Source organism: Macaca nemestrina, chromosome 6 (assembly GCF_043159975.1).
Source record: "Macaca nemestrina isolate mMacNem1 chromosome 6, mMacNem.hap1, whole genome shotgun sequence".
Lineage (NCBI taxonomy): Eukaryota > Metazoa > Chordata > Mammalia > Primates > Cercopithecidae > Macaca > Macaca nemestrina.
The window spans coordinates 180,049,584-180,070,756 of NC_092130.1; the positions used below are offsets into that span (position 1 = coordinate 180,049,584).

The 21,173-nt window shown below is 57.5% G+C and overlaps 1 protein-coding gene across 5 annotated transcripts in view; it reads left to right on the forward strand.

Moving 5' to 3' along the window:
- The window catches only part of LOC105464568 (telomerase reverse transcriptase), a 34,488-nt gene extending 16,940 nt beyond the window's left edge, over positions 1-17,548 (forward strand). For 2 of the 5 annotated variants that reach the window (XM_011712563.3, XM_011712564.3), the window contains 10 exons: positions 124-219; positions 1,154-1,239; positions 2,584-2,697; positions 4,671-4,742; positions 6,724-6,912; positions 10,607-10,733; positions 12,245-12,306; positions 15,333-15,457; positions 16,241-16,445; positions 16,905-17,548. In XM_011712563.3, coding sequence (XP_011710865.2) covers positions 124-219; positions 1,154-1,239; positions 2,584-2,697; positions 4,671-4,742; positions 6,724-6,912; positions 10,607-10,733; positions 12,245-12,306; positions 15,333-15,457; positions 16,241-16,445; positions 16,905-17,136 — 1,308 coding nt within the window. In that variant the 3' untranslated portion in view covers positions 17,137-17,548. Of the gene's footprint in view, positions 1-123; positions 220-1,153; positions 1,240-2,583; positions 2,698-4,670; positions 4,743-6,723; positions 6,913-10,606; positions 10,734-12,244; positions 12,307-13,380; positions 13,561-15,332; positions 15,458-16,240; positions 16,446-16,904 lie in introns of those variants that run through there. The other 3 variants (XM_011712566.3, XM_011712565.3, XM_071099122.1) reach the window with 3 other exon arrangements.
- Positions 17,549-21,173: the final 3,625 nt, after the last annotated feature.

Consider the following 21,173-nt stretch of genomic DNA (forward strand, 5'->3'; position numbering starts at 1 on the left):
CTGGGCTTCCTCCTGCCATTGGGCTTGGCTTCAGGTCCACGTGTCCTGGTTGGAAGAAACAAGTGCCCAGCTCTGGCCAGGGTGGGCCACATTTGTGGCTCATGCCCTCTCCTCTGCCGGCAGGTCTCTACCTTGACGGACCTCCAGCCGTACATGCGACAGTTCGTGGCTCACCTGCAGGAGACCAGCCCGCTGAGAGATGCCGTCGTCATTGAGCAGGTCTGAGCACTGCCCCCAGGGTTGGGCATGGACCCCAGCAGTGGGTCCTCACCTGGGGCATCACTGGGCTCATCACCAGGCAGACTGTTGGCCCTGGGGGGCGGTCGGGGGAATGAGCTGTGGTGGGGGCATGAGGAGCTGTGTGCCTTGGCGGAATCTAAGCTGGGCCGGGCCGTGACAGCTGCTGCATTCAGGCACCTGCTCACGTTTGACCACTTGGCCTCTCTCCAGCCCCGCAGTGACTTTATTCATGATTTGCTAAACGTCTTCTCTGGCAATTTTGATCTTGAGGCCAAAGGAAAGGTGTCCCCCTCCTTTAGGAGGGCAGGCCATGTTTGAGCCGCATCCCACCGAGCTGGCCCCTCAGTGCTGGGTGCGAGGCCAACGGAAATGTGTGCCCCTTCTTAGAAGGACAGGCCGTGTTTGAGCCGCGTTCCGCTGAGCTGGCCCCTCAGTGCTGGGTCTGTTCACGTGACCCTGTGGCTCTTTGCAGATGCCCGTTTAACGCTTGTTCCACTTTAAGGGACAGTCGTGTCCACTGAGTGAGGCTCAGAGACCTCTGGGCAAACTTCCTTGGCTCCCAGAGTGGGGGTGGGGGTGGCGTGGGCTCCTGGGACCCAGACCCAGTGCCCGGCAGCCGGGCAGCAACTTATGGATCACGTGTGCCATCTGGGCCACGGTGGGCTGTGTGGGTCTGAGCCCAGCTGGACACACAGGTGGCTCAGAGGGGATGTTCTGTGTCACACACTCTGCCTAAGCCCCTGTGTGTCTGCAAACTCGGCCCGGCCAGCCCACAATGGCCCTGCATTCCAGCCCAGCCCACGCTTCATCACGAACACCGACCCCAGAAGGGATGGAGGGTCTTGGCCACGTGGTCCTGCCTATCTCGGTACCCACCGGCTCACTCTCGTGTGTCTGTCTTCTGCTTTCCCAGAGTTCCTCCCTGAACGAGACCAGCAGTGGCCTCTTCGACGTCTTCCTACGCTTCGTGTGCCACCACGCCGTGCGCATCGGGGGCAAGTGAGTCGGGTGGCCGGGTGCCATTGCCCAGCGGGTGGGTGGGCAGACTGGCAGGGCTTCTGCTCACCTCTGCCCTGCCCCTTCCCCACTGCCCTTCTCCCGGGGCCACCAGGGTCTCCTTTTCTGGCCCCCCACCCCTCCGGCTCCTGGGCTGCAGGTGCCCAAGGCCCCGGGAACATGGCCCAGCTTGCAGCTGCTGGAGCAGAGCAGATGCTACGTGAGGCCTGGAAATGGCAAGCGGGGCGTGGACTTGCTCCTGTGCGGAGGACGAGGGGTGTGGGGTGTGTCTGGGTTGGGGGTGCGGCTGAGCGTTTGAGCCTGCAGCTTGTCAGCTCCAAGTTACTACTGACGCTGGACACCCCGCTGTCACACGCTGTATCTCTCTCTCCATATACAAGAGGATTTTATCTGATTCTCATTCCCGTCCCTGTCGCGTGACCCCCGCAAGGGCACGGGCTCTTCTCTCTGTGGCTAGATTTCCCATCTGGAAAGTGGGGGGTTGACCGTGTAGTTTGCTCCTCTCGGGGGCTCTGTGCTGGCCATGGGGCAGGTGGCCTGGGATAGCTCAAACTCCTGACCTCAGGTGATCCACCCACCTTGGCCTCCCAAAGTGCTGGGATTACAGGCGTGAGCCACCACGCCTGGCCGGAAAGCCTCTTTTTAAGGTGACCGCCTACAGCACTTCCCGAAAATAACAGGTCTTGTTTTTGCAATAGGCTGCAAGTGTCTCTTAGCAACAGGAGTGGGCATCCTATGGGCTCTGGGGATGGCTGAGGGTCACGTGGCAGCCATGCCTTCTATGTACACCTTCAGGTTCCAAGGGGCTATTCTGCTCTCACTGTTTGTCTGAAAACGCACCCTTGGCGTCCTTGTTTGTTTGGAGAGTGTCTGCGTCTCGTTGGTTGTGGTGAAACCAGGGGCAAGGCTGTATGGGTTGGCACACAGCTGCTACATGTAGGGCTGTGAACTTTCACTGTGGATAAATTCCTTGAAAAGAAAGGAGTCCAGTTAAGCATTCCTTCCGGGTCAAGTGTCTGGTTCTGTGAATAAACTCGAAGATTTAAGAAACCTTAATGAAAGAAAGCCTTGATGGTTGAGAACAAGGATGTGGTCACAGCTGTGGCTGGATCTGCGCTAAGCCGCCCCAGTTCGCAGTGAGAGTGGGCGCGGGGATTGTGTTCAGAGGTCTCATCTGGTGTGTTTGTGAGGTGTTTGCCGGCTGAATGGTAGACGTGTTGTTGTGTGTGGAGGTGATGTGTATGAGGGTCTGTGTGTGGTTCTGTGTGAGTGTACACATGTCCACACATGCCCCACCCATCGCTTACCTGCGTCTTCCCGCCCCAGGTCCTACATCCAGTGCCAGGGGATCCCGCAGGGCTCCATCCTGTCCACGCTGCTCTGCAGCCTGTGCTATGGCGACATGGAGAACAAGCTGTTTGCAGGGATGCGGCGGGACGGGTGAGGCCTCCTCTTCCCCAGGGGTCTTGGGTGGGGGACGATTTGCTTTTAACGTGTTCAGTATTAATATTCCTGGTGCTCTGGATATCATGACTGCTCTGTCTTGAGGAACCAGACAAGGTTGCAGCCCCTCCTTGGTGTGAAGCCACACAGGAGGGGTTGCACAGCCCGAGGACTGCGGGCTCCATGCGGACTCTGTCCAGCGGCCGTGTCCAGAGGCCTCGGGGCTCAGCAGGCAGGAGGGCCACTGCCCTGCATGACGCACGTGTGAATTCAACACCGAGGAAGCACACCAGCTTCCATCACATCCACCCGGGTTCCTTTAGGGTCCTCGGGGACACAGGCTGGTGCAGCCTGAGGCTCCGCATCTCCCGGCAGGCCCTCAACAGGTGGCCTGGACTGGGTGCCCCTTCAGCCCATTGCCCATCCCACTTGCATGGGGTCTACACCCAAGGACGTCACATGCCTAAATATTGTGCCAACCTAATGTGGTTCAACTCAGCTGGCTTTTGTTGACAGCAATTACTTTTTTTTTTTTTTTAATACTTTTAAGTTCTAGGATACATGTGCACAACGTGCAGGTTTGTTACATATGTACACATGTGCCATGTTGGTGTGCTGCACCCATTAACTCGTCATTTACATTAGGTATTTCTCCTAATGCTATTCCTCAACCCTCCTCCCACCCCGTGACAGGCCCCGGTGTGTGATGTTTCCCACCCTGTGTCCAAGTGTTCTCATTGTTCAATTTCCACCTATGAGTGAGAACATACAGTGTTTGGTTTTCTTTCCTTGGAATAGTTTGCTGAGAATGATGGTTTCCAGCTTCATCCATGTCCCTGCAAAGGACATGAACTCATCCTTTTTTATGGCTGCATAGTATTCCATGGTGTATATGTGCCACGTTTTCTTAATCCCGTCTGTCACTGATGGACATTTGGGTTGGTTCCAAGTCTTTGCTATTGTGAATAGTGCCACAATAAACATACATGTGCATGTGTCTTTATAGCAGCATGATTTATAACCCTTTGGGTATATATCCAGTAATGGGATGGCTGGGTCAAATGGTATTTCTAGTTCTAGATCCCTGAGGAATTACCACACTGTCTTCTACAACGGTTGAACTACTTTACACTGTAGAAGTGTTCTGGTGCTGGAGAGGATGTGGACAGCAGTTACTTTTTTTATGAAAATAGTATCATTGAACAAGCAGTTAGTGAAGGATGCGTCAGGAAGCCTGCAGGCCATACGGCCATTTCTCTCGAAGTCTCCGGATTTTTCCTGTGCTTCTTTTGAAACTCTAGCTCCTATTATAGCATGTATAGCGGATCAAGGTTCTTCTTCATTAAGGTTCAAGTTATAGATTGAAATACGTTTATGTAACAGAAACAAAAATTTCTTGTATACACAGCTTGCTCTGAGACTTGGAGGGAAGTGTCCTTGAGCTGGCGGCACCCTGGTCAGCCCTCTGGGACGGGACGCCTCTGGTACATGGTCACGGGGCGCCGGGCTTGGGCCTGAGGGTTGCACAGTGCACCGTGCCCCGCTTCCTGGGGGCAGGATCTGGGTCTCGGATGATGCTGAGAACCACAGTTGCCCTGCTGGTAAAGGGCACCATGTGGCTCAGAAGGGGCGAGGTTCCCGGCCCAACATTCTTACCATCTTCAGTTATTTTTCCCTAAGAGTCTGAGAATTGGGGCCGCACCTGGCGGCCTTTGTTCACCTCCAGCTGGTGCGGAATTGCACAAGCCAGTGCTGAGCACCGAGTGCTTGTAATGAATGAGGAATTGCTCTGTCAGTGAACTGCAGAGAGCACGTCTGTTGGAAAGAAATTTAAGTTTTTGATTTAACCGCTTTGGAGAATGTTACTTTATTTTTGCCTGTGTAAATTGTTTGACATTCAGTCCCTCGTAGACAGATACTACGTAAAAAGTGTAAAGTTAACCTTGCCCGTGTATTTTACTTTATTTCAGGCTGCTCCTGCGTTTGGTGGATGATTTCTTGTTGGTGACACCTCACCTCACCCACGCGAAAGCCTTCCTCAGGTGAGGCCCGTGCCGTGTGTCTGTGGCGACCTCCACGGCCTGTGGGCTTTGCAGAGTTGAGCCCTCCGTGTCCTGCCCCTGGCACCGCAGCGTTGTCTCTGCTGGGTCCTGTCTCTCTGCCGGTGCTGGATCCGCAAGAGCAAAGGTGCCTGGTCGTGCACCCCGGCCTGGGGGCACAGGGGCACCTTCGGGAGAGAGTGGGTCCCGCGGAGATGCACCCAGGTTACGCACATGGTGAGTGCAGGCGGTATCCTGGCTCCTGCCACTCTCTGGAAAGTCTTCAAGCGTGGCGGCTCCTGCGGCCCCAGTGAGACCCCCCGGAGCTGTGCACAGAGCCTGCGGACCCAGACGGCAGCCTCCTCCCCAGGGTGCGCCCGAGCCTGCGGAGAGCAGGAGCTGCCGAGTGAGCTGGCCCACAGCGTTCGCTGCAGTCACGTTCCCGCGTGGGGTGGTTTGGGATTGGCGGGAGAATTTGGATTCGCCGAGTCGTGCTGTCTTGAACCACGGAGATGGCGAGGAGTGGGTCTCAGAGTTGATTTTTGTGGCTCCAACTAAAATCAGGCACAGGGAACCTGGTTTCAGCACAGGGGGTTGTCCAAGGTGGTCCCCCTCAAGGGCGCCCCACAGAGCTTGCTTTAAAGTGCGATTTGACAAGGGATGAGAAACCTTGAAAGCTGTAAACGGAACCCTAGGAAAATGTGGCCGCCGGGGGTGGTTGTGGGTGCTTTGCTGGGCTGTGTTTGTGAAAACCCGTTCGAACCGCCCTCCAAGTTCACCCTCCAGGGCCGCCCGGGCTGGGGGCATGCCCCGCGTTCCCGTTAGTGCTGCAGCCTGTAGCACAGCAGGCCGCGCACATTTAAATCACAGCAGGCCGCGCACATTTAAATCCACTCAGATTCACTCAGGACCAACCCAGGTCCCAGGCAACTGAGGGCTCAGGAGTCCTGAGGCTGCTGAGGGGACGGAGCCAATGGGGAACGCTGCTTCTGTGTGGCAAGTTCCTGAGGGTGCTGGCCCGGGAGGTGGCTCAGAGTGTACGCTGGGGTCCCCCCGGGGACAGAACTCTCTCAGGAGATGAGTCGGCAGCCACATCACAGGAAGGGGTGGCCGTGGGGAGCTGGGAATGCACCAGGGGAGCTGAGCAGCCGGCCGAGGTCCCAGGGCCAGGCTGCAGGAAGGGCAGGGGGACGCCCGGGGCCAGAGCAGAGGCCTCAGGAAGGGCAGGGGGACGCCTGGGGCCAGAGCAGAGGCTGCAGGAAGGGCAGGGGGACGCCCGGGGCCAGAGCAGAGGCTGCTGGGCACAGGGGGTCTCCCTGAGCTGGGTGGGCAGGATCATGACCTGCTGAGGGAACCTCCTTGACGTCCGGTGAGGGAACCTCCTTGACATCCGGTGAGGGAACCTCCTTGACGTCCGGTGAGGGAACCTCCTTGATGTGAAGCTGATGGTTGGTGTTGCCCAGCTCAGAGCCCAGCCGGGTCCCACGCCTGAGCGTGAAGTCAGAACCCTCCCCTGCGTCTGAAGCACAGCAGATGCCTTCAGGGCCTCTAGGAGAAAACAGGCAAAGTCATTGAGCAATGTCTTAAAAGAAGAGTGGTGTGGTGAGAATTTCTTGTCCAGATTTTAGTCTGCCCCAGATCACAGATGAGTCTTTGTAACAGGATCGTGGTCTTGCCACGGGGACACATGAGATGGACCATCACAGAGGCCACTGGGGCTGCACCTCCCGTCTGAGTCCTGGCTGTCCCAGGTCCCGGCCAGGTTCCTGCGCGCTCACCTACCTGTCCTGCCCAGGAGACAGGGCAAGCACCGTGAAGTCTGGAGCAGGGCTGAGTCCAGGCCCTTCAGAGCTGCTGCCAGGCCCAGCACCCCTCTCCAGATCACCACTTCTCCGGGGTTTTCCAAAGCATTTAACAAGGGCGTCAGGGCACCTCCTGGGTGACGGCCCCGCATCGGGGGGCTGACGTCGCGCCTCTGCCTTAGGACCCTGGTCCGAGGTGTCCCTGAGTACGGCTGCGTGGTGAACTTGCGGAAGACAGTGGTGAACTTCCCTGTGGAAGACGAGGCCCTGGGTGGCGCAGCTTTTGTCCAGCTGCCGGCGCACGGCCTGTTCCCCTGGTGCGGACTGCTGCTGGACACCCGGACCCTGGAGGTGCAGAGCGACTACTCCAGGTGAGCACACCTGGCCGGAAGCGGAGCCTGTGCCCGGCAGGGACAGATGGTGCTGCAGGGACGTCCCGTCCACCCCTGCTTCCGTGTGGGGCAGGCGACTGCCAATCCCAAAGGGTCGGAGGCCACAGGGTGCCCCTCGTCCCATCCAGGGCTGAGCAGAAATGCGTCTTTCTGTGGGAGTGAGGGTGTCACAAGGGGAGAGGTTTTCTGTGCTATTTTTGTAAAAGGAAATTGTGCACCAGACCTGGGAACACTGAGGTGTCCTCAGAGAGCAATCTGGATCTGAACCCGAGACGCCCGGGCCCTGCTGGGTGTGTCTCTCCAAACCCGAGACACTGGGGCCCTGCTGGGCTTGAGTCTCTGCGAACCTGAGACACTGGGGCCCTGCTGGACGTGAGTCTCTCCACTGTGAGGCCCACACTCCGAGGCTCATCCACAGTCTACATGATGCCATGAGTTCATGATCACGTGTGACGCATCAGGGGACAGGGCTGTGGTGTGTGGGGGTCTCTACAAAAATCTGGGGTCTCATTTCTCCCGAGCCTGAGAGCTCATGGCCCCACCTCAGGCTCAGACACAGATGGATTGAAGATGGACACAGATGCAGAAATCTGTGCTGTTTCTCACCATTCCAGGCCGGGCGCGGTGGCTCACACCTGTAATCCCAGCATTTTGGGAGGCCGAGATGGGTGGATCACTTGAGGCCAGGAGTTTGAGACCAACCTAGCCAACATAGTGAAACTCCGTTTCTACTTAAAAAGTACAAAAATTAGCCTGGCATGGTGGCGCACGCCTGTAGTCTCAGCTATGCGGGAGGCTGAGGCAGGAGAATCACTGAGGCTCAGGAGAGGTTGAGAATCATTGAGAATCAGGAGAGGTTGCAGTGAGCTGAGATCACACCACTGTACTCCAGCCTGGGCAACAGAGCGAGACTTCATCTTAAAAAAAGGCAAAAAGTATCAGCATTCCAAAACCATGGTGGACAGGTGCTTTTTATTCTGTCCTTCAATAATATCCACTGGTGCTGTGCTAGAGGCCGGAACTGGGGGTGCCTTCCTCTAAAAGGCACGGCTTCATGGGAAGAGAAATAAGGGATTTTTAAATCCCTTACTGGATGATTGTTAAACCAGTGGTTTAAACTGGGGTCCTGTCATTCTGAGTTAACAGTCCGGATCTGGACTTTGCCTCTTTCCAGAATGCTCCCTGGGGTTTGCTTAACGGGGAAGCAGCAGGTGCAGACACCCTCGTGTTGGGGGAGTGGCAGGTGTAGATGCCCTCGTGCATGGTGCCCAGCACATCCCTGCTGCAGCTCCCTCCCCACCAGGACACCGGTCCCCTGTGCTCCCCACAGTCCCTGTTTCCCCCTCCCAGCCTCACCTGATCCTGGCCTCTGCTGGCTTTGTCTGGGTGATTTGCAGATTTCCTGGGCTCCCGGCACCTCCTTGCCTCTCCCTAGGCGCCTCTGCAGCACTGGCCATACCATCAGCCGTGAACTGTCCACTGCTTATTTTGCTCCCCATGAAATGTATTTTTTAGGACAGGCACCCCTGGTTCCGGCCTATGGCACAGCATCAGTGAATGTTACTGAAGGACAAAGCAGACAGACAAACGAATCAGGAAAATGGGTTCTCTCTGAACACATTGCAAAGCCACAAAGGCTAGTGCAGGATGGGTGGGCATCAGGTCATCAGATGTGGGTTCAATGCCAGAATATTCTGTGCTCCCAAAGGCCACTTGGTCAGAGTGCCTGCTTGCAGAGGTGGTTGTAAAAGCTCAGCAGTAGAGGCAGTGGTTCGCCGCACTCGGGGTGAACACACTTCCTCTGTGTCTGAAGCATACAAAGGCTTGAAGGGCATCTGGGAGAAGAAAACAGGCAAGATGATTAAGAAAAGTGAAAAAGGAAGTGTGTTAAGATGGGAATTTTCTTGTCCAGATTTTAGTCTCCCAAACCACAGCTCAGATGGCAGAATGTGGTGAGAAGTGATGGACAGTACAATAGAACAAAACGGAAGCCCTACCTCTCAGAAACGTGTGTTAAATGTGGCATGTGGCACAGCTGACGGAAAAGAGAGTGTGTGTTTAATTTTGTTTTCTGAGAAAACTGACTGGAAGCAAATAAGTTGTGTCTTTACAACATGTACCAGAGCAGATTCTAGGTAGAAGAGGAATGACGTGCAAACAACAGCAGCAACAGAAACAAAACGGAAGACTCAAAGGGAAGGGAGGTGAACGTTCCCTGATTTGGTGTTGGGGAAGGACACGGAGGGAGGTAGATGAAACCAGTGAGGCAACAGCTATTGCTTTCACGCAGAGGAACTCAGCTTGCCTGAGCCGCAGTGAAAATGGCTGTTCCCTGGAGCATTTGTGCACATGATTTATTTAAGGCACTCTGTGAGGTCCTGCACATTCATCCTCTCACTTTGTTCTCCTGACCACCTGAGAGGTAGATGAAGAAGGCCTCCAGGGTAGCACCCAGCTGGCAAGGGGCGTGTGTGATTGCAGCCTGGCCTGCTGCTCTGGGGCCCTTGCTCCGCCTGAGGACCCCACACAGGTCAGACCCACAGGCTCGGGGCGAGCCGGAGCCCAAGGTTGTGTTGGTGACAACTGTGAAGGAAGAAATGGACATCTGATGCACACTTGGGAAGGTTCTACCAGCAGCATCAAAGAAATGCGTGTGAAACTGACAGCGAGACCCGTCCTTTGTGCTGGCTCCTTTTCTGGGCTTCCCAAGAGCCAGCATCAGGGTGAGGCAAGTTGGAAAGACTTTTCTGGAAAGCAGCTTGTTTGCATGGAAGTCCTTACAATGTCCTGTGTTTTCCCAGTAATTCCACTTCTGAAGTGACCAGACATTATCACGGGTCTTATTTCCCATTTCCAGTGCTCCAGGTATGGGGGAGGGGGGGATTGCCACAGCAAGTCGCCAACCCGCCCAAATCCAGGGCTAAGCAGATACTATGTATCACAAAACTTACTCTGCCGTTAGACATGTTTTCAAAGAATTTTTGAAGAATGTTTAATGGCACAAAACGTTTATTTCAATGTAGCAGTGTTCAAAGCTGGATGTAAAAGAACGCAGCCCAGGGAGCCCGCTGTGGATGTCACGTGTGTTCGTCTTTGGACACGGATGTACACGGGCAGTGAGTGGTGGCAGGGCCCTGGAGGACGTCGGTGGGATGCCTCCATCCTGCCCCTCTGGAGATACCCTGTGTGTGCCACGTGCACTCACTGGAGCCCTCTTTAGCTGGCGCCACCTGGCTCTTCCATCCATGAGATTCAAACACAGTGAGATTCCCCATGCCCGACTCAGTGTTCTCCCACAGAGAAGCTGAGTCACACCCGTGTCCGCTCGAGGGACGCCTGGGAGTCAGGGCTCCATAGTTTATTATGTATTTTTGGCCGAGTTATGTGCAGATCTCATCAGGGCAGATGATGAGTGCACACACACGGCCGTGCAAGGCTTGGATACACTCAACATCACTAGCCACGTCCTGGTGGAGTCTGGCCATGCAGGGTCCGGATGGCGTGTAGTGTTTTGAGTCCACGGAGAGAGCACCCAACTCCCTCAGGCTACAGCGCGTGCCCCAGGCAGGACAAGGAAGCAGGAGGAAGGCAGGAGGCTCTTTGGAGCAAGCTTTGCAGGAGGGGGCTGGGTGTGGGGCAGGCACCCGTGTCTGACGTCCCCCCTGTGTCTCAGCTACGCCCGGACCTCCATCAGAGCCAGTCTCACCTTCAACCGCGGCTTCAAGGCCGGGAGGAACATGCGTCGCAAACTCTTTGGGGTCTTGCGGCTGAAGTGTCACAGCCTGTTTCTGGATTTGCAGGTGAGCAGGCTGACGGTCAGCACAGAGTTCAGAGTTCGAGAGGCATGTGTGTTACTGTGTGCACGCATGTGTACGTGTGTGTGTGCGTGCCTGCAAGGCTGACGGTGACTGGCTGCACATAAGAGTGCACATGTGCGCAGATGCACGCGAGCCATACGTGTGTGTGTACATGAAGGCATGGCAGTGTGTGCACAGGTGTGCAAGGGCACAAGTATGAATGTGCACATGCAAATGCATGCCTGACGTGCATGTGTGTTCATGTGCATTCGTGTGGGATTCATGTGAGGTGCATGCGTGTGGGTGTGCGGTGTGAGTAGCATGTGTGCACATAACCTGTATCAAGGGCCCCTCATGTTCACCCTGCTAGGTCCTCAGCACCAGCGCCCCTCCTTACAGGGTGAGATGGGGTGGATCCCCACAGGAGAGGGGGAGTGGACGCCCACAGGAGAGGGGGAGTGGACACGGACGCCCACAGGAGAGGGGAGTGGACACGGACGCCCACAGGAGATGGGAAGTGGACGCCCACAGGAGAGGGGGAGTGGACACGGACGCCCACAGGAGAGGGGAGTGGACACGGACGCCCACAGGAGAGGGGAGTGGACACGGACGCCCACAGGAGAGGGGAGTGGACACGGACGCCCACAGGAGAGGGGGAGTGGACGCCCACAGGAGAGGGGGAGTGGACGTGGACGCCCACAGGAGAGGGGGAGTGGACGTGGACGCCCACAGGAGAGGGGGAGTGGACGCCCACAGGAGAGGGGAGTGGATGCAAATGCCCACAGGAGAGGGGGAGTGGACGCCCACAGGAGAGGGGAGTGAACACCCACAGGAGAGGGAGTGGACGCAGATGTCCAGACGGGACAGTGCTCTCAGGACTGCAACTTCAGAGCCACAGCCCACTGGGGCCTGGGACCCTGTCTCACCCTGTAAGGAGGGGTGCTGGTGCTGAGGACCTATCAGGGTGAACATGAGGGGCCCTCGATACAGGTTATGTGCACACATGCTACTCACACTGCACACCTACATGCATGCACCTCACGTGAATGCCGCATGACTGCACACGAACACATGCATGTCAGGTATACATTTGCGTGTGCACATTCATACTTGTGCCCTTGCACACCTGTGTACACACTGCCATGCCTTCACTCCCCCTCTCCTGTGAGGGTCCACATCCACTTCCCCTCTCCTGTGGGCGTCCACTCCCCTCTCCTGTGGGCATCTGTGTCCACTCCCCTCTCCTGTGGGCATCTGCGTTCACTCCCTCTCCTGGTGCCTTCCCTTTTTGGCCAAGCCTCGGAGGCAGGCAGACGACAGGGAGTATTGACTCCCCCAGGGTGGTTGACAGCTGCCGGGTGAGGGTCAGGCCGGATTTCACTGGGGAGAGGGATGGTTTCTTGTCAAAATGTTCCTCTTTCTTGTGCCATCTGAATGGATGATAAAGTAAAAAGTAAAAACTTAAAATCCCAGAGAGGTTTCTGCCGTTTCTCACTCTTTCCTGGCGATTCTAGGTGAACAGCCTCCAGACAGTGTGCACCAACGTCTACAAGATCCTCCTGCTGCAGGCCTACAGGTGAGCCGCCACCAAGGGGGCGCAGGCCCAGCCTCCAGGGACCCGCCGCGCTCTGCTCGCCTCTGACTGGGGGCTACACCTGGGTTTTAGGGGCAAGGAGTGTCTTATGTTTTCAGCGGTGCTGCTGCCTCTGCCCTGTTCTGTGTTCGCGTGGCTCTGTGCAAAGCGCCTGTTCTCCGTCTCTGGGTAGTGCTAGGAACCGACGTGGCCCCAGGTGTCCCCGCTGTGCCTGTGCACTGACTGTGGGACCTCATGGAGGCCAACCCAGGGCAGGAGGGGCATGGAGTAAAGAGATGTTTGTGGGGAGTCTTAGCAGAGGAGGCCGGGAAGGTGTCTGAACAGTAGGTGGGAGATCAGACACCGGGAGGATTTGGGGTCTCAGAGAGCAAAGAGGGCCGAGGTGGGTGCAGATGAGGGTTGCTGTCCCCACCCCCGGGAAGGTGCAGCAGAGCTGTGGCTCCCCACACAGCCCGGCCGGCACCTGTGCTCCGGGCATGGCTGTGCTCCTGGAACATTCCCTGTCATGGCTGGTCAGGGGGCCCCCCTGTCAAGAATCAACAACTTTATCACAAAAGAAAGGGCCAATCTGTGGAGGCCACAAGGCCAGCTTCTGCCTGGCGTCAGGGCAGGTGGTGGCACAAACCTCTGGGCTGTACCAAATGGTAGTCGGGCACCACAGGCCCGGGCCTCCACCTGAACAGGCCTCCCGAGCCACTGGGAGCCGAGTGCCAGGAGTCCGAAGCCCTCGCCCCATGAGGGCTGAGAATGAGTGTGAGAATTTGTGTTACCCAGGGCCAGGGCCAGGGCTGAGGCCGTGCACACTTGATGTGAAACGAGGTTGTCTATCGTGGGAACCCAGCAAGGGCTCACGGGAGAGATTTTCCGTTACAAGGTCACCCCACGAAGGTGGTTTTTAACCCGAGTGCTTGTGCCTTCGTGCTCTGGCAGGGAGAGCAGAGCCGCAGCTGTGTGTTACCGCCTTTGCGCTGGCTCCAGAGACTCGGGACCAGGCTCTCTGTTCCTGGGTGCGTCCGGCTCAGGCCGCCCTCCTCTGTCTTCTCTCTCTGCCTCGAGTCTTCCCTCGTTTGCGTCTCCCTGACGTGTGCCTGGGCCCTCATGCAAGCCGCTTAGATCCTTCTGGAAACCCGTGGAGTGTGCTGGAGACAGGAGCCGCTGAGGACGGGAGGTGTCTGACACCGTGGTCGACCCCAGGGTCCAGCTGGCGTGCTTGGGGCCTCCTTGGGCCACGATGAGGTCAGAAGAGTTTTCCCAGGCATGGGCCATGTAACCTGCCACCTGCTTCTCCCGTATTCAGCTCAGCCTTGTCGTCATTTCCCCACCAGGGTCCCTGGCTCCGAGGAGCTCCCGTAGAGGGCCTGGGCTCGGGCAAGGTGGCTGAGTTTTCCCACCCACGTGGGGGCGCTTGGGTAGTTGCTTGATTGGGTAGCCCTGAGGAGGCAGAGGTGCGATGAGCCACGGGCCATTTCCAGACACGGAGCCAGGCACCTGGAAGGCCCAGGAACGCCCTTCCCTCGAGGCAGGAGTGGGAGAACGGAGAGCTGGGCCCCGATTTCACAGCAGCCAGGCTGTAGCAGGCGAGGCTGTGGTGGTCTCTGTGGCACTGGGGGTGGGACCTGACTCCAATCCGCTGGGGCTCAGCCTTCCCGGCCCCTGCTGGCCACGCCTCCACACGGGCGGGGGACGGATGCCCTGACCTCTAGCAGGTGGCTTTTTCTCCCTTTGGAAGAGAGCCCTTCACCCATGCTAGGTATTTCCCTCCTGGGTCAGGAGTGTGACCCTGTGGCAACCCCGGTACCTTAGGCACATTTGTTTGTTTAAAACACATTCTGGGCCTGGCTTCCCTTGTTGCTAAGTGGGGAGAAGACATCCCACCTCAGCAGAGTTATTCAGAGGCTGAAACCCGAGTGCTGGCCTAACTGGTGGGATCTCAGGTCATTCCAGAAGGGGCTTCGGCAGTCGGTGAGACCAGGTACACAGGTGTCCTGATCACACACACGTGGGCACATGTGCACATGTGCTGTTTCATGGTGGCCAGGTCCATGCACACCTGCCCCAAAGTCCCAGGAAGCTGCGAAGCCAAAGAAGGAGGCTGACAGGGCTGGTGCGGTGGCTCACACCTGTAGTCCCAGCACTTTGGGAGGCCGAGGTGAGAGGATCGCTTGAGCCCAGGAGTTTAAGGCGAACCTGGGCAACATAGTAGGACCCCATCTCTATGAAAAATAAAAACAAAAATTAGCTGAGTGTGGTGGAGTGCGCCTGTAGTTCCAGTACTTGGGAGGCTGAAGTGGGAGGATGGCTTGAGCCCAGGAGGTGGAGGTTGCAGTGAGCTGAGATCACCCCACTGTACTGCAGCCTGGGTGACAGAGCGAGACCCCATCTCAGCAACAGAAAAGACTGACAAATGCAGTTTCTTGGAAAGAAACATTTAGTAGGGACTTAACCTACACACAGAAGCCAAGTCGGTGTCTCGGTGGCAGTGAGATGAGACGATGGGTCCCCGCACCATCGCCTCAGACACAGGGTTTACGCACCACAGGGGTGGGGTGGCTCAGAAGGGATGCGCAGGACGTTGATACACGATGACATGAAGGTTGTTTGACGAAGGGCAGGATTTACGGTAAGTACCTTCTGGTTCACAAGGAACAATGGATAAGCTGGAAACCTTAGAGGCCTTCCCAGAACAGGAGCTAATCAGAAGCCAGCATGGCAGGTTAGCATCCAGGATGGAGCTGCTTCAGCCTCCACATGTGTGTGCGTTCATACAGACGGTGCACAGAAACGCACAGAGTACCTGTGCACGCCCACAGACACGCAGGTACTTGCACACACAAGCACACACACACAGACATGCACGCATGCATCCGTGTGTGTGCACCTGTGCCCACGAGGAAACCCAGGCACATGCCTTCATGCCTGCACACACGCACCGGCGGGCCCTTGCCCACACCCGTGAGCACCGTCTAATTAGGAGGCCGTTCCTCTGACGATGTCCGCCATCCCCTCAGGTTCCACGCGTGTGTGCTGCAGCTCCCATTTCATCAGCAAGTCTGGAAGAACCCCGCGTTTTTCCTGCGTGTCATCTCTGACACGGCCTCCCTCTGCTACTCCATCCTGAAAGCCAAGAACGCAGGTACGCACAGGTGCCTGGCCTCAGTGGCAGCAGTGCCTGCCTGCTGGTGTTAGTGTGTCAGGAGACTGAGTGAATCCGGGCTTAGGACATTCTCACCCCTTTTCGCATCGGGAAGTAGTTTAACCCGACCACCGGCAGGCCCGTCTGCCTGCCCTCTCGTGGGGTGAGCAGAGCACCCGATGGAAGGGACAGGAGCTGCCTGGGAACTGCCGTCCTTCCCACTTTGCTCTGCCTGGGGAAGTGCCGGGAGGGCTGGTCTCTCCTGCTTGCCCCATGGTGGGATTCGGGGGGCCTGGCCTCTCCCGTTTGCCCTGTGGTGGGATTGGGCTGTCTCCTGTCCATGGCACTTAGGGCCCCTGTGCAAACCTAGGCCAAGGGCTTAGGAGGAGGCTGGGCCCAGGCTACCCCACCCCTCTCAGGAGCAGAGGCCGTGCGTCCCCACCGCAGAGCCCCGGGCTGTCCTCTGCTCCCCGGTCACCATCCTCTGCCTCTGGACACTTTGTCCAGCCTCAGGGAGGTTTCTGATCCGTCTGAAATTCAAGCCACGTCGAACCTGCCGTCCTGAGCTTAAGAGCTTCTACTTTCTGTTATTTCTGTGTTGTGGAAATTTCACTTGGAGAAGCTGAAGGAAACATTTCAGTAGTGACTCCTGCGGTGCTTGGGTCGGGGCAGCTGGAGATGGAGCCGCCCTGCAGACCGTCGGGTGTGCGCAGCTCTCCGGTGTCTCCCGGGAGGGGAGCTGGGCTGGGCCTGTGGACTCCTCAGCCTCTGTTTGTCCCCCAGGGATGTCGCTGGGGGCCAAGGGCGCCGCCGGCCCTCTGCCCTCCGAGGCCGTGCAGTGGCTGTGCCACCAAGCCTTCCTGCTCAAGCTGACTCAACACCGCGTCACCTACGTGCCACTCCTGGGGTCACTCAGGACAGGCAAGTGTGGGTGGCGGCCAGTGCGGGCCCACCTGCCCAGACACCATCCTCGAACGCCCTTTGCAGGGTGAGCAGCCTCAGATGCTGCTGCAATGCAGATGCCCCGGGCCTGGCCTTGGGGCTGGAGCCATGCTGGCGGCCCTGTGTGATTAAATGCCTGTGTCCCCAGGCCATGGAGCCTGGCAGGGTCCACGACTTCCTGAACCCCTGCCTCCCATCTCAGGGCAGATCCCCACCCGTGGGAACCTTCTGACCCCTGACCTGTGTCCTCTCACAGCCTCTGCCCTGGCTGCTGCCCTGATACCCCCATGGGGTCCTGAGCTCCTGGGTCTTTCTTTAAGTTCTCTCCCGCCCTGGCGCTCCAGCATCACCCTGGTGGAGGGGTGTCTGTCCCTTCACTGAGGTTCCCACCGCCCAAGGCCACGAGGTGCAGGCCCTGCCTGCCCGGCCGCCCACACGTCCCAGGAGGGCTGGAGGATGCCCGCTCTGGCCTCTTCCTGAACAGAGTCTGATTTTGGCCCCGCAGCCCAGACGCAGCTGAGTCGGAAGCTCCCGGGGACGACGCTGGCTGCCCTGGAGGCCGCAGCCAACCCGGCACTGCCGTCAGACTTCAAGACCATCCTGGACTGATGGCCACCCGCCCACAGCCGGGCCGAGAGTGGACACCAGCAGCCGTGTCACGCTGGGCTCTACATCCCAGGGAGGGAGGGGCGGCCCACACCCAGGCCCGCACTGCTGGGAGTCTGAGGCCTGAGTGAGTGTCTGGCCGAGGCCTGCATGTCCGGCTGAAGGCTAAGTGTCCGGCTGAAGGCTGAGTGTCCAGCACACCTGCCGTCCTCACTTCCCCGCAGGCTGGCACTCGACTCCACCCGAGGGCCAGCTCTTCCTCGCCATGAGCCTGGCTTCCACTCCCCTCACAGGTTTAGTCCGTCCCCTACTTGCCGTTGTCCACCCCTCACCCTGACCTCCTTTGCCCTCCGCCCCCACCGTGCCAGTGGAGACCCTGGGAAGGAGCCTGGGAGCTCTGGGAATTTGGAGTGACCAAAGGTGTGCCCTGTTCACAGGCGAGAACTCTGCACCTGGATGGGGGTCCCCGTGGGCCACACTGGGGGGCTGTGGGAGTAAAATACTCAATATACGCGTTTTTCAGTTTTGAAAAAAAGCCTCATGTTTGAATCCTAATGTGCACTGCATAGACTCCACTGTATGCGATTATGGAAGCGTATGAGTGAATGGCATGGTGATCAGTGCAGGCCCGTGGCCTGGCTGGGCCTGGGAGGTTTCTGATGCTGTGAGGCAGGAGGGGAAGGAGGGTCGGGGGTAGATGGTGGGAGCCCCCACCCTGGAAGAGGGAACAGTAAGTCCAGGCCCAAAGGACGGCAGGGATGATGGGGACCCAGCTTGGGTGGCGATGATGGGGGGGCCTGGCTTGGGCAGAGGGGATAACGGAGGGCCCAGTTGGGGTGGCGGGGATGATAGGGACCCAGCTTGGGTGGCAAGGATGATGGGGAAACCTGGCTGGGCCCCCTCCTCCCCTGCCTCCCACCTGCAGCTGTGGATCTGGACGTGCTTCCCTGGTGCACATCCTCTGGGCCATCAGCATTCATGGAAGTGGGGGGCAGGAGCATGACACCATCCTGTATAAAATCCAGGATTCCTCCTCCTGAGCCCCCCAACTCAGGTTGAAAGTCACGTTCCCCCTCTGGCTATTCTCTTCAGAGTGGACCAGGCGATTCTGATCTCTGAAGGGTGGGTAGGGTGGGGCAGTGGAGGGTGTGGACACAGGAGTCTTCAAGGTGGGGCTGGTGATGGTGGCCCATCCTCTTATCTTATCTCCCAATCTCGTCTCTCATCCTCTTATCTCGTCTCTCATCCTCTTATCCTCTTATCTCCCAGTCTCATCCCAGGGCGGGCGCCAGGCACGCAGTAGAGCTGGACACCCGTCCTTCAGCAGACAGAAGGAACTGGAAGGATTGCGGAGAACGGGAGGGGCAGCTCAGAGGGACACAATCTTGGGGTGAAGAAACAGCCCCTCCTCGGAAGTTGGCTTGGGCCACATGACACCGAGGGCCCGGCGTGAGCGACTCCGGAGCCTTCCAGCAGGTCCCTGGTGGGGCCTTATGGTACGGCCAGGTCCTGCTGAGTGTGCCTTGGACAGGGCTTCTGGTGTGAGTGCAGCCCAGACGTGCCTGGTGCCGAGGTGGGGGCTTATGGCTGCTGGATATGGCCTCATTTATTGCTGCTGCTTCGGCGAGTGTCCGAGTGACCGAGCCTAATGTGTTTATGGTGGGCCCACGTCCACAGACCGTGTCATAAATGCACACTGATGCCTGGAGCCCCCGTATAGGAACTGTGACAAGGAGGGGCCCTTGGCAGCCTGGGGGCGCCTTTGCCCTGCAAACCGGAAGGGAGTGGCCCCGGGTGCCGTGGGCAGACGACCTCAGTGGGAGGTTGGACAGAACACGGTGGGGACTCCTGGGAGCAGAGGCCGCTGCTCAGGCATACCTGGGTTTGAATCACAGACCAACGGGTCAGGCCATTGTTCAGTTATCCATTTTCTACAAAGCTCCAGAATCCTGTTTCTCCAGGTGCTTTTTGTTGAAATTTTACTCAGAATTACTTACATTTTTTGCTAAAGTATTAGACCCTTGAAAAAGGTATTTGCTTTGATATGGCTTAACTCACTAAGCACCTACTTTTTGATTTGTCTCTTTTTACTTATTAATTATTATTATTAGAGATGGAGTCTACTTTGTCACCCAGGTTGTAGTGCAGTGGCACAATCATGGCTCGCTGTAGCCACACACCCCCAGGCTCAAGTGATCCTCCCGCCTCAGCTTCCCAAAGTGCTGGGATTACAGGTGTGAGCCACTGCCCCTGCCTGGCACTTTTAAAAACCACTATGTAAGGTCAGGCATGGTGGCTCACACTTGTCATCCCAGTAGTTTGGGAAGCTGAGGCAGGATTGTCTGAGGCCAGGAGTTTGAGACCAGCATGGATAACATAGAGAGACCCCATCTCTACAACAAATACAAAAAGTTAGCCAGGTGTGGTGTCCAGCATCTGTAGTCCCCGCTGCTCGGGAGGCCGAGTGGGAGGATCACTCGAGCCTGGAAGGTCGTGGCTGCAGTGAGCTGTGATTGTACCATTGCACTCCAGCCTGGGCAACAGAGTGAGACCCTGTCTCAAAAAAAAAGATGAAGGAGAAGAAGAGGAAGAAAAGGAAGAAGGAGAGAAGGAAGAAGGAGAGGAGGAGGAGGAGGAGGAAGAAAGAAAAGGAGAAGAAGGCCTTCGAGGTGCTGGGTAGACTGTCAAACCTCAAGGCAAAATGAAAATAATGAAGTTTTAAAAGGAAAGGAAAACCCCAGCTCTTTGGACTTCCTTAGGCCTGAACTTCATCTCAAGCAGCTTCCGTCCACAGACAAGCATGTATGGAGCAAGTGAGTTCCAAGCAGAAAGGGAGGAGAAGCAGGCAAGGATGGAGGCTGTGGGGGATGCCAGCCAGGACCCCTGAAAGGGAGTGGTTATTTTCCTGCATCAGCGCCACGCTCCTGCTGGTCCTGCACCTGCTGTAACCCTCGATGTGGATTGGTGCCAGGTGCTCACCTGGGAAGGGTGCTTGCCAATCCTTGGTGGGTTTCAGAGGCCCCAGGCGTTTGTGGTAGGCAGAATTACAGTCCCTCCCCAAAGCTGCCCACGTCCTTCTCCTGGGACCTGTGAATGTGTCACCTGCATGGCAGAGGCTGGTGGAGGCTGCAGGTGGAGTCACGGCTGCCAGTCAGCCAATCTTAAGGTCATCCTGGATTATCTGGTGGGCCTGATGTGACCACAAGGGTCCCTAGAAGTGAGAGAGGGAGGCAGGGAAGAGTCAGAGAGGGGACGTGAGAAAGACCACTGACCACTGCTGGCTTTGAGATGGAGGAAGGGGCCCCCAGCTAAGGAATGGGGGCAGCTGCTCCATGCTGGAAAAGCAAGCAATCCTCCCCCATCCTGAGGGCACGCAGCCCTGCCCACGCCTCGATTTCAGGCCAGCGGGACCCATTTCAGCTTTCTGGCCTCCAGAGCTGTAAGATAATTTGTTTGTGTGAAGCCACTAAGCTGCAGTGATGTGTTACAGCAGCACATGGAATACCAGTGCAGGGAAATGAACACAGGGACCGTCTCAGAATGAGACTCCCGGCCCACCCCTGGGGATCGTGTGGGACAGCTCAGGTGGCCTTGCTGCCGAGCGGGAGAGAGAAACAGAGTGGGGCTTCTAGCCTCCCTGCGTACTGGTCACCTGGAGTCATGATGAAATGTGCATGCTGGGACAGCAGAGCTCTTGTGCCCGTCCAGCTCCAATGGCCAAGGCTGCTGGCGGGTCCTCGCACTGACGGGCAGGGATGGAGCCTCTTCACCCTGGATCCAGCTTTGATCACGGCCCCTGGCGAGTGCAGGTCCCCCAGGTTTGTGGAGCCTGGTGCTGGGCATTCCACTGTGGCCTGCAGGAGGGTTGGACAGGTCTCCAAGGTGCCATCCGGAGGCAAAGGTTCCATGGTCCCATTTCTGCGGCCCCGGAGAGCGAGCATCACGACAGGCCTGGGCCTCACCTCAGCCTCATGCAGGCATGAAAGAACCGAGTCTTGCAGGAGGGGGACTGGCGGGCTTTCTCCTCTCTGACACGGCACAAAGCCCTGGGCTCGCCACCTGGAGTTGTGTGTCCCCAGCCCCTGTGTGGACGGGAGACTCATGCTCCCTGGCCATGGCAGTGGGGTCCTCTCTGTCAGGTCCCAGTCCCACCCCTGGTGGAAGGGGC